Source organism: Molothrus ater, chromosome 8 (assembly GCF_012460135.2).
Source record: "Molothrus ater isolate BHLD 08-10-18 breed brown headed cowbird chromosome 8, BPBGC_Mater_1.1, whole genome shotgun sequence".
In the NCBI taxonomy this organism is placed as follows: Eukaryota; Metazoa; Chordata; class Aves; order Passeriformes; family Icteridae; genus Molothrus; species Molothrus ater.
Window position 1 is genome coordinate 20648530 of NC_050485.2, and position 13723 is coordinate 20662252.

The window sequence follows — 13723 nt, forward strand, 5'->3', positions numbered from 1 at the left end:
GTTATCACACCTGTAGGAGCATTTAGCCTTTCCTTGACTCAGGGAGGAAGAAATCAGGTCAGTCATAAATACAAACTGGCTCATTTGCATGGCCAACATCCCTCCCTGAGTTCTGACCCACAAGTATATTTTAATTTATAGATCTTGAAAGAAAAAAGAACACCAGCATCTTCATCTATGCCCAGTTTCTTCAATGCAAATAGAATCTTATTTCAGTAAATTTCATGTCAGGTTTCATCACTTTACTGCACTCAAGTGTCCCAGCTCCCACCAGGGGGAGATGTTTTATTCTGCAGTAACATCTGTCAGGAGCTGGTTGTTGCTCGACACTGATTTACAGAAAGGCTGAGATTGAAAAGGGCATTTTAAAATGTCTGGAAAATAACTCACGAAGTCTTAAGCAATTCATAACAAATGTTAGTTTAGGACTTGTAGCTTTTGACTTTAAAGCTAAACACATTGCTAATGAATATGCAAAGCTTTTTAAAGAACTGTGTCATGTCTGGAAAGGTTACATCCAAGCAATTAATGAGGCTGAGGATGCAAAACAAGTCTAAGTTGGAAGAGAGAGATTATCAAGAATATCTGAATTTACAAAAGCAAAAAGGATTCCTCTTATTTGCTTCTGCTTTTGTTTCTTTTCCAAATAAACTGCTCTTTACAGAACCTCAAAGGGAGCACTGTTATAAAAGGCCATGCAAGACATCAGCCTGTACAGAATTTCTATATGGTTAAGTCTGAAGTATTGGCTCTTGATTCCTATGGTGAAATGGGATTACTGACATACTGAGTCCTATAATTCTTTTTGCTGTATTGATCAATTTGTGTTCCTCCACTAGAGCAGAAGACTAAAAATAAATTAATTTGGGGCAAATAACTTGTTCTAGTTTTATTCATGCTTAAAATGGATTTACTGTTCAAGCTAGACAAAGCAACTGCTACAACACAGAAAAGCTAAAGGAGAACATATTTTTGTTTTACTTTAGTATGTCATAGGGTTAGTGGTGTGAATACATCAGGCATAATTTAATATTTCACAGTTTTACATTATTTTATTCTAACAGCAGTGCAAGCTTCACATACCTTGCATATCAGATGTAAGAGAAGGCTTTGGAGAAATAGGGGGGGCTGGCTTTGTTGTCTTCATAAATCTGTTCACAGGTGCTAAAAACATATTTTATTCATGTACATATATATATATTTGTGCATGTGTGTATATATACACATATATTTATATATGTCTGTTTACAAACTAACAATGTAACATTTATACAATAAGAATGAATATTAAGTAGGTCCAAATGACAACCTTTTGTGTGACCTTGAATAAATCAACTGAGTCAGAAAGCAGCTCTCATTTTAAAAGAGAAGGATTATTCATTATTCCAGCCTTTCTGAAGAGGTTTGATACTGTCAGTATTGTCAGAGAGCAGAACTACAGTCTCTTCTCTGTTTACCTTTCACCTTTGGGCTGTAGTAGTTTCATCCTCTAGCTAAATATACTTATATATAAAGTGAGATTAAAAAAAAAAGCAAAGTTTATCTTTATCTACTAAATATCTAAAAATGCTTGTTTTTCTCCTGAAGCACTTCAGCAAACAGAGAATTTTAATGCTACTGCTCCCTTGCTTGAGAAGGCAGGTCATATGTCATGAGAAGCCTCCTGGTTGTACAAGGGCTGGACTTGGAAATAGCTGAGAGAGGCAGAAATTAAACATGTCTTTCGATAGATAAAAAAATCATTTTCCTTGGCCTTGTCATAAGCCAAAGGAACCAACTGCCTTTTTGCAGGCTGTGATCTCTTTAATAGCTGCGTCTCCACTCTTTGAACTCTAGAAACAGACCCATTAATTTGACCCATTTTTTTTACTATTATTCCTAACAAAGCAATAATTATAAGCTTAAATGACTAAACTCACATCTTGTAGGTAGTGACATGCTGTCTTCTGTGGGTTGAATATAGTTATCATCATCATTGTCCACTGGCACAATGTAGTTATCCTATGAGAAATGCAGGACAAAAATCTCTCAGTTAAACGTCCATCATGCCATCAAACTGTTTGGATTGAAGCCCTGGCAGCAGTTTACAATAGTTGCCATTTCACAGTGACTCCTATTTCAGACATTTATCATCCTGTGTGGAAGGGAATCCCAAAGACTGAAATCCCTTTATTGAATTATTCCACTGGTGTGTGGAAGCCCTCCCTTCCCTCTGGTCCTGGAGCCTTTGAGGTTACTCTTTCCCCACTGCCTGCAGCTTGTTATGGATGATCAGGAGTTATTCCATGGTCTAAAGAGCCTCCTTGATGCTCAGTGCAGGCAGATATCCCCTAGGAGTCAGTGTGGTACTTGCAGGTCACTGTTAGTGATGTACAAAATGATTTGTACTACAAAGGGTAAGAAGAGACCAGCCCGTGGCATTGCTATGACATTTACACAGTTATAACAAATATATCTGTAAACTTTACCTCATCATCACTGCACTCCTTAGGCTTAGGTGGCACTTTTGGTTTTGCAGCAGGAGATGGCAATGGCATGGATGGCACACATGGTTTCTTTGGTCTGGACATGGCTGGACTGGGTGTAGTTGGGAGAGGTTTGTTGATGGGAGGAAGCTTCTGGTGACTGGGGCGATTGTCTTTTCATTTGGCAGAAAACAACAATTTTAGTAGAAATTACACATTAGTCTCTGCACTTTCTTCTCCTGCTTGTGCAAAGTCTTTGCTGTGGCTGCAGCACAAGTCAAATGGCAGACCTGGGCACAGCTGGACCTGATGTTGAGATTTGTGTGTAAACAGGTCCTGTTCCCTTGCCCAGGGTAGCAGCCTGGCCGCCTGTATCTGGTGCAGCAGGTGCCCAGGCACTGGCTTCTGTAAGAACAACTGTTCAACTCCCTGGGGAAAAGGTGCTGGCTGGGTGGTGTAGTGCATATGAGGCATGAGAAAAATGACAGTGGGTGGGACTGCAACATGAATTATGCCAGGTTCTCTGGGGTGTCAAGTCCTTCCCTTTTCAAAGAACACACATGTGAAGGGCTGATAAACTTCTGTGAGTACATATGTGGTATTTTAACACTTTGATGAATAGTCTACAACCAGTAACAGTCTGGTGTCATACAAAAATGAAAGCAGGCATCATGTCAATGTTTCTTTTCTCCATGTCTCAAATCTTCATTAACTGAAGCTAACTTTCATTCACTTCAATGCAACCTATCCATGGTTGAAAAGAATCAAATCAGAAAGAAAAAAATCCCTTTATACTGGACTGTTGAAAATAAAATCTTGATCCTGTCAATTTTTTTAGGATATTTATCATCCTTAGTACCAATTCTGAAGGAGTGAATATTTGGGCTACTTCTTTTACTGCGTTGAGAATAATGATTGGAGAAACAGAGAAGTTTAAGAAGGGACCTGTCTAGTCTTATGTGCTTCAGCTTAATTGCTGCATCAATTTATGTGGATTAATTTGGAGCCTCAATCTAATACTATCTCCTAGACCTCTGCTTGAATTTTGTCAATAGGAGATGTCTATCACAGTCTCTAGGACACATTATATTAAAATTATAAACATCACTACTGGCAATACTAACCTGTTTCATGCTGTAATTAAAAAAAAATCATACCCCTGAATGCTTAAGATCTGAGTATGAGAATTAAAAGCAAACTCTTGAGAAAAGGACAGATTAGTGCATTTGGGGCCTCTTCTCTTCTGGTACTGATCAAAAAGCAATTATCAAGGTGACATACTTAACTATTCCATAACTACCTGCATATTCACCCCTAGAAATAGGGAATGCAGAGGGAATCTTCTTTTTCTCCTTCTCACTTGGAGGTGGCTCATAGCTGTCATCAGGATTCTCTTCACTGGGGACCACATACATCTCAGAGTCAGAATGGTCATCTGGATTTTCATAATCACTGTCCTAGAAAGACACAACTCCCCATTTCTCATCTCATAGCATTCTAGAACACAAAATTACAACAATGTACCCTTGAAGAGACACATCACACTCCCGTTTTGTGCTTCCTCTTGCAAAAAGGCACTCCTGCCTCCTCCCCTTCTGCTCCTCACAGGAGCTCCCTGTCTTTTTGCTATCTCCAAGGAGTCCTTTCACTCAAGAGCTCAGTCTTCAAATTACGGACCATAGCTTGTTTCCTTTCCCACGACAGGAAGGAATGAAAGTTCCTTTCTAGATCCAGCCAGGTGGATCTCAGTGTGTGTCGTCACTTCCACTCCCTTTTCAGTTAAAGGGGTACTCATGATCTGACTCCAGAAGGAGACTGATCACTTCAGGCTGACAGCTGCACCATTACTTTACATGGCTGACAGCCGTGAATTGCTTCATTCTAATGTTTTCTAAAATCTTAGCAGAAGTTTTCATTTTTAGTAAGAAGTGGCTTTCCTCTCCTCACCCCTCCCATCCTTCCTGCCCCAAATAAAACCTTCTTCTGATTTCTGAAATTATTGTTCAGTTTAGAAGGTCCCTCAAATTGATGCCATGTGCTTCCTTATCCAAAAACTTAGTGTTCATGGCAATCCTTGACTGTGCTTCTGAAAGTACTTCTATGTTGAATGTAAAAAATTGAGGTAGCTAAAAATCAGTGGCTACTTGTGAATTAAACTGAGGTAAAAAATAACAACATTTCAATAGTATTTAGTTCAACCACAAGTAGATAATTTTAAAAGAAACTTTTATTATTATTTCTTGAGCTAACTTGTTGCCACAGTAACCTCCTACTAGCCCAAAATATGTACTTACAAAATCATCTGACCATTGTTCCTCTTCATTGTCTGCGTGTTCTAAACCAAACATTAGAGTTATTTAAGGAGATAGAACAGTGAATATAAATGTTTGTCTTAGGTTGGTTTTTCAATCTATAGTTATCATATTCGGTTAAAAAAGAGCAAGCAAAATTTCCAAACAGTTCTGAGCAACACAGCTGTTTGGACAGAATAGTAAATTAAATGCCTTTTGGCTTATTTTTGACAAATTATTTCAGAACAATTGGAAAAGCATTAGAAAATGACAAACTGTGCATGGTCTGAACAGCAGAGCATGCACCTCACCCACAATGTCCTGTTAATGCATCTCATTTTTAAGTAGGGGTGCCAATTTCTAGATAATGGAACTCTTGCTGACCTCTGGGCCCTGGTTAAAGTTGGTTAAGTGTTTATATTAAACAGGGAACAGTTACCTGATAAGTTCCAAACTCTGTCCTGCTTTCTTCTATTCTTATCTTAACAAGATGGCTGTTAACTTGTAAAAACAGCCATGAACTAGTTTGTGGGCAGTGCTGTATGATAAGCAAGTAAAGGTCTACCTTTAAGATAGTTCATGATGATTCTACCTTTAAGATAATTCATGATGTCATCATTACATTAATAGCATGAAGATTTTAAATCTGTAATGATGCATTTGTTCAACTTCTTCTGTTCTTTCACAGTTTCTGTAAGGAGGGGCTGCATGCAAATTCTCCTCCATTTTTACAGCAGCCTAGATACAGAACTCTGATTAAGACTGATTTTGAAAGAGTGGTTACTTGCTACTCTTTATGCTGGCATAATTAATAACTTCTTTCTTGCCTTTCATTTCAGAGGTGTGAACTACCTTCAGAGTTGTTGATAATGGTATGTTGTTCTCTCATTAAAAACAAATTATGAGGCACTATATGGCTGAAATACTGTTAGGCATATAGATAGCAAATTAACACAGACATGCAGTTTAAATTTACATTAATACAGCCTTACCTGAAGCATAATCCCTTTGTGGCAGACTTGGTGGTGGCTTTTTTTTAAGGCTGTAAATTATAATTATTACATTTATGATCTCATCATTAACATTCATTAGAAAGGAGTATTAGCCAGACACATTAAAAAGCTGATAACTAAAGATACCCGCAGCTAAAGAAATACAGATTACCATCACAGATGCTTAGCAAATAGCTGCAGAAGAATGCTTTCAAAAGCTAGAAACTGATAAAATAATAAAATAGAAACTAAGAATTTAATATATTTTTTTCACTAAGAACACATGTTGAAAGGACAGCTTCTTTGCTCACCCCACGTCTTCTTCATTTCCAGAAAGAGATAAGATGGGGGCAGAAATAAATTATGATCTATCAGAAGATTAAAATCTGTTCAGGTTCACAGAGGCTTTATTAAGACTATGGTGTAAGAAAGTGATGTGGAATTCTCCATTTGTATTTTTAGAACTAAATAATTTTGCATGCACTTTATTTGATGGATAATATTTAAATGTATACCAGGTCTCTCAGTGAAAGATTGTACTTTTTATTATTTTATGATGTTATATCCCTTTTTTGGTAAAAACTGTTACAATGGCATCACATACCAAGTGAATCAAAAGATGATTGATTTGTAGAAATATTGAAAGGATCTTTTTGGCTATACAGGTAGGTTCATAAGTATGTGCACATATATATATATATATCTAGGAAGGAGAGGTACACATATGTGTAAACACATACACACACACACACACATATATATATATATATATGTACATATGTGTGTGTGTGTATTCATGTATACTCCTCCTTACTAACTTGCAGCTGTCCAAAGAGTATTACTATTGAATTACAGTCAGTTGAATTATTTCACTACCCTGTAATGAAGGAGAAGAATTTGGGTTTAAAGTCAAGATGAACAATGCATGTGTGGCATCACAGGCCAGACTGATGCCTCTGCAGAAGGAAAAAACAACAACCCTTTGTTTTTAGTAGCCAGATAAAACATTAAGATAATTAATTACATTAAAATTATTCTTTAAAGTGACTTTTGAACATTGTCTGACAGCTTCCTTGTAGCACTGACGAGATTTCACCGTGGACCTGAAGCTTTGTCTACTAAATTGATGATGTCACTCATTCTTCAGTCAGGTCCTAACAAATTCATTTCAAAAATAAGCAAATAATTTTAAAAAACACATCCCCAAAGAATTTAAAATGTTTTTTTGGGATCTCTGAGCAATAGTGTTTACAAATGTTGCTTTACCACAAGAATTTGACACTCAATATTTAGGTCCTTTTTAGGCTTGCTGCCTAGGTATCATTGTTCAGGTACCATTTTACTCAGGGTGGTGGCAGGCTGGCACTACCACATGAACTTACAAATTTTCCTGTCTGTTTTGAGAAATGCTTTGGCTACTTCTGGGTTGAATTAATGGAATTCTGTTGCTCAGACAGTCACCAAAAACACCCCATACATGAATCATTCAATTAATAAATGGTGCGGGTATTGCTAAAACTCAAAAAAGACCAATCCCCCAAACCAAACAAAAACCAAACCAGGAAGATTATTTTTGCAATGTTAGCCTGCTTTGTTCATGGCTAACAACACTAATGATGGACAACTGTCTCCTCAGAGGTTTTAACTTCCTGAAATATAATGTAACTCAGTGTACAAACAGTAAACTAAAAAGCATTCTCAACAGTTTTGCTCTGGTCTTCTGTCCAGGTTAGCACAGCCATGTTAGAAAGAAAATCCCAGGGCCACTGCCAGGGCTCATCTCACATCTTAGGAAGGGGAGACCAAGATCTCTTGATGTATTTTGCAACATGTCTGCCAGGAGTTGTTCAGAAATGGTGGAGACTTGGAAAATAGTGGAACTGAGGCAACAGTAAGAGGCTGTCTGGGTCATGGTATAAAGTACATGGCTTAAGCAATATCACACATTTCTAAGCTGCTAAAGAGAAATCTTCCACACTTGGTACCAGGCCCTGTAAATCCTGGCAGTGGCCCTGGCAGAAAGTGTAAATACGTTATAACGAAAGCACACAAGGGAAGAACAGAGGTCTGTGTCTAAGCAGCCTATCATGCCATGTGCAGCTATGGAGAGCATACCGATCCCAAGTATCTTTCCCAGTTTTGCAAATTAAGGCCACTTGTTCATTTTGGAACCTGAATATCAATAGAAGAAAAGAAATAATGTTTCTGTCACAGAGCTGAAACAGTTCACGGCCAAATGTATATTTGCTAGAATCTTTTCAAATACGTTATTTATTCTACAATTCAAATCCACTTAAAAAGAAGTTTTCATGGTACTGGTATGATTTTCTGAGTGCCAGAACTGGAATCCAGGCTCTTCTGAAGTCAGCTGGAGCTTCACTTTACAGGAGCCAGAGCTCTACCCAACATGCAAACCACAACACAAGCTCAAAAGACACAACCCTACGCCAAGGCGTGGTAACTCAGCTCCTGCAGACTCTGACCTCACTGTCCACACAGATCCTTGCAGAATGGCAATTGGCTCTGTCCTGTTCCCTGAAGTTAATGAGAAGGGACTGCAAGGATCAAATGCCATCCAACTGACCTTGTATATTTAAATGTATTTAATCCTAGCACATATATTGGAGCTTCAACAAATAACCAGGTAGCGCTTTAGACACTTCATATGTTATAGATGCTTCTTACGTAAGAATATAATGCAGGGTACAGAAATTCAGAACAGCTTTTAAGAGAATAAATTATTCCATTTTAAAACAATTTATTTGATTCCAAGATTTCCCCCTATAATATGCTGAGCTTGATCCAACAAAACATTTAGGCGTGTACTTTACTTTTTTGACATATATGGTCCTGTAGGAGCTGCAAATATTAATTACTTAGAATTTGTAGCACATTTTTGTTTTCCTGTGTTAAGTGAAGTATTTTAAAATAAACTACAGCAGAGATCTGGGTGTTTTGCTCTAGCAACACTTGTTTTTACAGGCTACACCCAGAAAAACAATCAAACATACATATTAGTAGACTTTTACATGTAACACTTAAATTTTCCCATGGTGCATTTCTCTACTAATGTTTGTGCTCAGTCCCCCAGCATTAAAGATGTGTCTGAAAATTCCTTGTTTTCAAAAGTCCTTTGCTTTTTTGTATTGTTAAGTCTGTACAAAGTCCACTCCCTTGTTAGGAACCATTTTAACATAATAGTTTTTACGAAAATTATATTGGCATCTTTTCTGACCTGAGTATTTATAGTATGTATTAGCTTTACATGCACTAGAACATCACACTTGTGATTACACAATAAATTAATTGAACTTTGCCAGAAACATTTTCAGACGTCCAAAAGGTGTGATGAGAACAGATAAACTTTTCCTGAACTGTGTATTCCTAGTGGAAGAGTTTGCATTTGGAATTGTGCAGAAATGGTACAAGACAAAATTAAACTGAAAGGGATTTTTTTTGAAATTGTTATTACGACTCTTTCACACATGTTCTTACAATATGCTGTGGCAGTTATAGTAATAAAAATCCTGACACTCAAAACATTCTATTCAGTTACACAGTAATTTTCATGTTTCTTCAGCATAACAGTTAAAATTAGGTACTATACTTTTTCCTGTTTTCTTTTTCTAAGTGTGGTAGAGCTTGATTTTGGTACTTTCTCTCACTGTTTGGTTCATAAAATACCACTTTTCCCTCTGCCAAGGGTTTGATCATGAATGTCTTTTGGTTGTAGCTATGCAGGTTGAATAGACATTTAGTGACACAATTATTTTTCTGCCTAAAATATAAGTGGGATAGAAAAATGGACCACACAAATCTGAAGCAAAGACTTACCCAACTAAAAAGCTGGGTAAAGCATCGTTGTTCCATTTTCCAGGTCACATGGCAAATGTTTGAGAAATGGACACATTTGGAGAGTGTGCAGTCAGAAACAAGAGTACAAGCGCATGATTTCTGATGGCTTTGTGAAGGATGGGATATTACAACAAGGAGAATAAAATGAACTTCTTGTTTCTTATTCAACACAGTAGGTCAGCACATACAAAATTTTAGGTGAAGTCCTGACTTTGCTGTGCATGCAGTGTGACTTTTAACACCCAACTTCAGTGGAGCCAGGATTCCACTGAACAAAGCCTTGAGGCTTAAAGCTTATGATGCACAGATGAGTGCTCTGTCTTTACAGCATGTTTCAAGCACAGGCCACCATCCTACATCCTGAAACCTATGATTTCTCTGCTTCCCTGTTCTGTATTACCAAGGATGTGAGTATGAAAAAAATGCCCCCAGCTCTCATTGTTTATCCAATGCTGGCTACACTCATTGCTTCTACACCTGAGTACATGATCCTCCTTGACACTGTGATCTGCACAGCAGCTGGGACTCAGGGCTGTAAACAGCTTTGCATGTGATAAAGGGCAAGCAGGTGACAGCTACCCTGCAGTGGCCAATATTTCCACTGCCAGAAAACGCTGAGTTGGAATGGGGAACAAACAGGAACTTTTAAGCAATGAAAAAACAAGCTTTCTATTTCTTTCCTGCTACCAGGACTGCTCAGCCTGCTTTCCCCACACCTTTAAGACACACATGGATAGTAGATGAATTCCTCCCCACCTGCACCCCACAGATGAACTAGACTGGATAGCAAAGATTTTGATGCAAGACCTTTTACATTTCTGCATAATCAGGAGCCAGTCCAGATTTTAGAAGTGTTTTAACAAATACTGCTACTAAGTCTAATGCATTTCACAAATATTTGCTAATTCTTTCAATTTGTGTAGCAGAGGCTTACAGCATATATCTGGGTGACAACTTTAGGCTTCAGATATGCAAGTACACTATTTGAATTCTCTAAAATTATTTCTACTTATAATAGGTTTCATTTTGATTTTCTTTCCCAACATATGGATGAATCTGTGCTACACAAAATCCATATTAAATAAATTTTTTCCTGCTTTAGTCTCTTGTTTAGAACCTTGACATTTAATAAAATAATCCTTTAACTGAATTGGAAGTAGTGATCATCTGGATAACCATGTTTTGTTTGTTTTTACAAAAAGCCCCCAAAGATTGCACAGTAAGAAACAAAGCCAGCTCTAATCCTGTAAAGCTTAGCACCTCTTGTACATATCCTTATCGGTGCTGTCATGCTTTTATTTAAAGTCTCATTATGTGCTGGGTTCAAGACTTGAACTCTGAAGTCATGTGCAAATATCAGAAATTCTTCAATTTTTAAAAATTAAATTTCTGATCTTCATAGCTGCAAAAATGATTATTATGACTCAGATGAATCACAGTAACATCAGAAAGATTATTATGCTTTTATACCTTGTGTTCTTATAACTGAGAGAGGTGACGTGAGCTTTGTGCTGCAGTCATACTTTGAGTTTTTATGAGTCTGCTCTTTTATATATATATTTATCTTGAGTGAATCAAAGAATTAGAGTGCTATAGGGGCAATCTTTGACACTTAATGATGACCTTCCCAGCTTCAGAGAAACTGATTAACAACAGAATTCACATTCAGGCTACTATAGGCTACTTTGTAGCCTCACATGATAAACCTTAGATGCTTCTGTTGTTTCTGTCATCTTTCCTCTCTGAGGCTTTTGAACTGAGTCCACTGGAATATTATTAATTAGAGTTAAACAACTATTGTGAAGTAGGAAGCCACCCTTTATTAAAAAGCAACAACTATAAGGAAACTCTAACCCTCTCCCCTCCAAAACTCCACAAAAAGCCTTGGACAGCCTAGCAGCTCTTCCCTGTGAGCAGGTCCCAGGTGAAAAAGAGATTTTTGTAGATGGGTGGTGAACACAATGGTCACCGTGCTAAAAACAAAAACACAAATTTACTTAAAACCCCAAGTAATTGAAAGAGGGCCATTTTATGGGAAACTCTCTTCTGTGCTTCCATGGAAATAAGTATAGCAAGTGACTGTGATTAACTGTGAATTGCAGCAATCTTAGCGTGAAAGAGGATGAGTACAGGAAAAAAATTATCTCCAAAATCTATCTGATAGATCAGGTGTTTGACCATCAGAGCCTGCTCAATGTCTGCGGGCAGAAAACACAGCTGTGGCAATGAGAGCACAAAGGAGGCCAAGATTGCCCCTCCTGCCTGGGGAACAGGAGAGCTGGGCAGTCCTGCTGCTCCTGGGAGTGCGTCCCCCTCCTCTGGCAGCTCCAGCAGCTGCCCACAAACACCAGCCCAGCCCGGGCTGAGCCAGCCTGGCTCTCCAGAGCTCCTGCACAGCCACACCTGGCAGGGCCCTGCTGCTGCTGCCAGCAGCTGACTGAACACTGCAGCTACACCCAGAATCAGCTGCTTCCCCTGAACTCAGCCATCACGGTCCCTCTTTAAAAACAATTTAAAACAATGCTTCCACGTGCCTTTTATGTACAGGAGCTGTATTTCTAGAATTTAACATGGTTGTCCTGGAAACACTGCAGATAGGTGTTGTAATTAACTTCTAAAAGTACTTAATACTTTTGTTGCCAATGACCCAAGTAAAGAAACACATCTGAATGAGAAAATCACATCCAAATGGAATTTCAATGCAAATGAGCTGTTGCATTAAGAAAAGTGTGCTAAATAGCTAATTGCTTTAAATAGATGTTTGTCTGGAAACAGTGAATAGTGTATTCATTTGACAAGGATGCAAAATTACTGGGATTTCTTTCTATGTATAAATACATATGAATATTTTATAATACTTTCATGCACGTGACACAATCTGCATGCTGTTCAGTATGTCTTACTAGAATAAGGGTGCTAGGTAATGCTGGGTTTTGTTTTATGAGACTGAAACACAGGAGGACTTTGCATTTTTATGGGAATTTTAAGTATGATGTCTGACCAGTTGGTTCAAGGTGGAGCTCAAATTCAACTTAATTGCAGCGGGAAGCCTGAACAGTTGCCTAAGGAGAAAGGCAGACATGCAAACAACAAGCAATGACCATTCCCAGCAAACATTAAAAAGGCTCTTTACTCAAATACTGGCTTTTTTCAAGGCTACAAACAGAACCTATCATTGGACTCCAGTTCTGCAACTCCTTTATGATAGTCTTAATACTGATGACCATTCTGCAGGTTGCAGTCTGAACCAAAGCTCTTTCCATGTACAGAAGTGCATCCCTCTGGAATGACAATGGTCCCGTGACTAAAGTACCACACACCACTCTGCTCATAATCCAAACTTCCCCACATTGATAAAACTAGGGATTGGCATTGCAAACTTACTTTTTGAACTTGTTTATTATCCCACTTTCATTTTTCTTGATGTCATGCACCATCTTTTGAAGCTTCCTGTAAGATATTAAACAAAGCCAGCATTAATTTACTAAGTGGTTGAACATTAATATAAATTAAGAAAAATATGCTCAATATATCTTCAATAAGTAGTTTAATTGTTAAATCATTTGTGCATGAAGTTTTCCTTCCTTTTATAGAACTCTTTAGCATTATTTGTGTTATCTTTCTGAATACAATTAAATACGGTATAAACAATCAATTTAAGAGTAAGTGCATCAGGAAAAAAATCCTTGCCTAAAGTATTAGTTTTGAATATTTAAATGTTGACATTTTATCTAGAAATGACTTCAAAACTCTGCAAGGCTCTAATGGTGATGCCCTCTAATTTCTGGCCATACATGGGACACTTAAATATAATGAGAATAATGGACAAATAATTCACAAGCACATCTTTAACTCCTGCTGAAAACTCAAACTGATAATTTATAGCAAAATGATATAATGTTACCTACTAATTTAAAGAAATTAATTACTTATAGATGTGAGAAATAGGTGTACAGCAAAATGCTCCAAAATTTCCAACAATGTACTACATCTATAAGAGTAGCTTGAATTATTATCTAAACTAACCAGATACATTAAATCTGAGGTGAAAAGCTCAGAACTTCTGCTTTTCTGTTCTATTTGTTGGTTTTTTTTTTCTTAACAGATTCAGCTTCTGGTT

At 37.6% G+C, this 13723-nt stretch overlaps 1 protein-coding gene across 6 annotated transcripts in view; it reads right to left on the minus strand.

The window, feature by feature from the left end:
- The window catches only part of BLNK (B cell linker), an 88354-nt gene that overhangs the window by 16632 nt on the left and 57999 nt on the right, over nt 1–13723 (minus strand). For 4 of the 6 annotated variants that reach the window (XM_054515588.1, XM_036385763.2, XM_036385768.2 and 1 more), the window contains 8 exons: nt 12988–13053; nt 7864–7920; nt 5749–5798; nt 4760–4800; nt 3766–3922; nt 2469–2638; nt 1920–2001; nt 1084–1164 (listed from right to left, as the gene is read on the minus strand). In XM_054515588.1, the coding sequence (XP_054371563.1) occupies nt 1084–1164; nt 1920–2001; nt 2469–2638; nt 3766–3922; nt 4760–4800; nt 5749–5798; nt 7864–7920; nt 12988–13053 (704 nt within the window). The remainder of the gene's footprint in view (nt 1–1083; nt 1165–1919; nt 2002–2468; nt 2639–3765; nt 3923–4759; nt 4801–5748; nt 5799–7863; nt 7921–12987; nt 13054–13723) is intronic. The other 2 variants (XM_036385765.1, XM_036385766.1) reach the window with 1 other exon arrangement.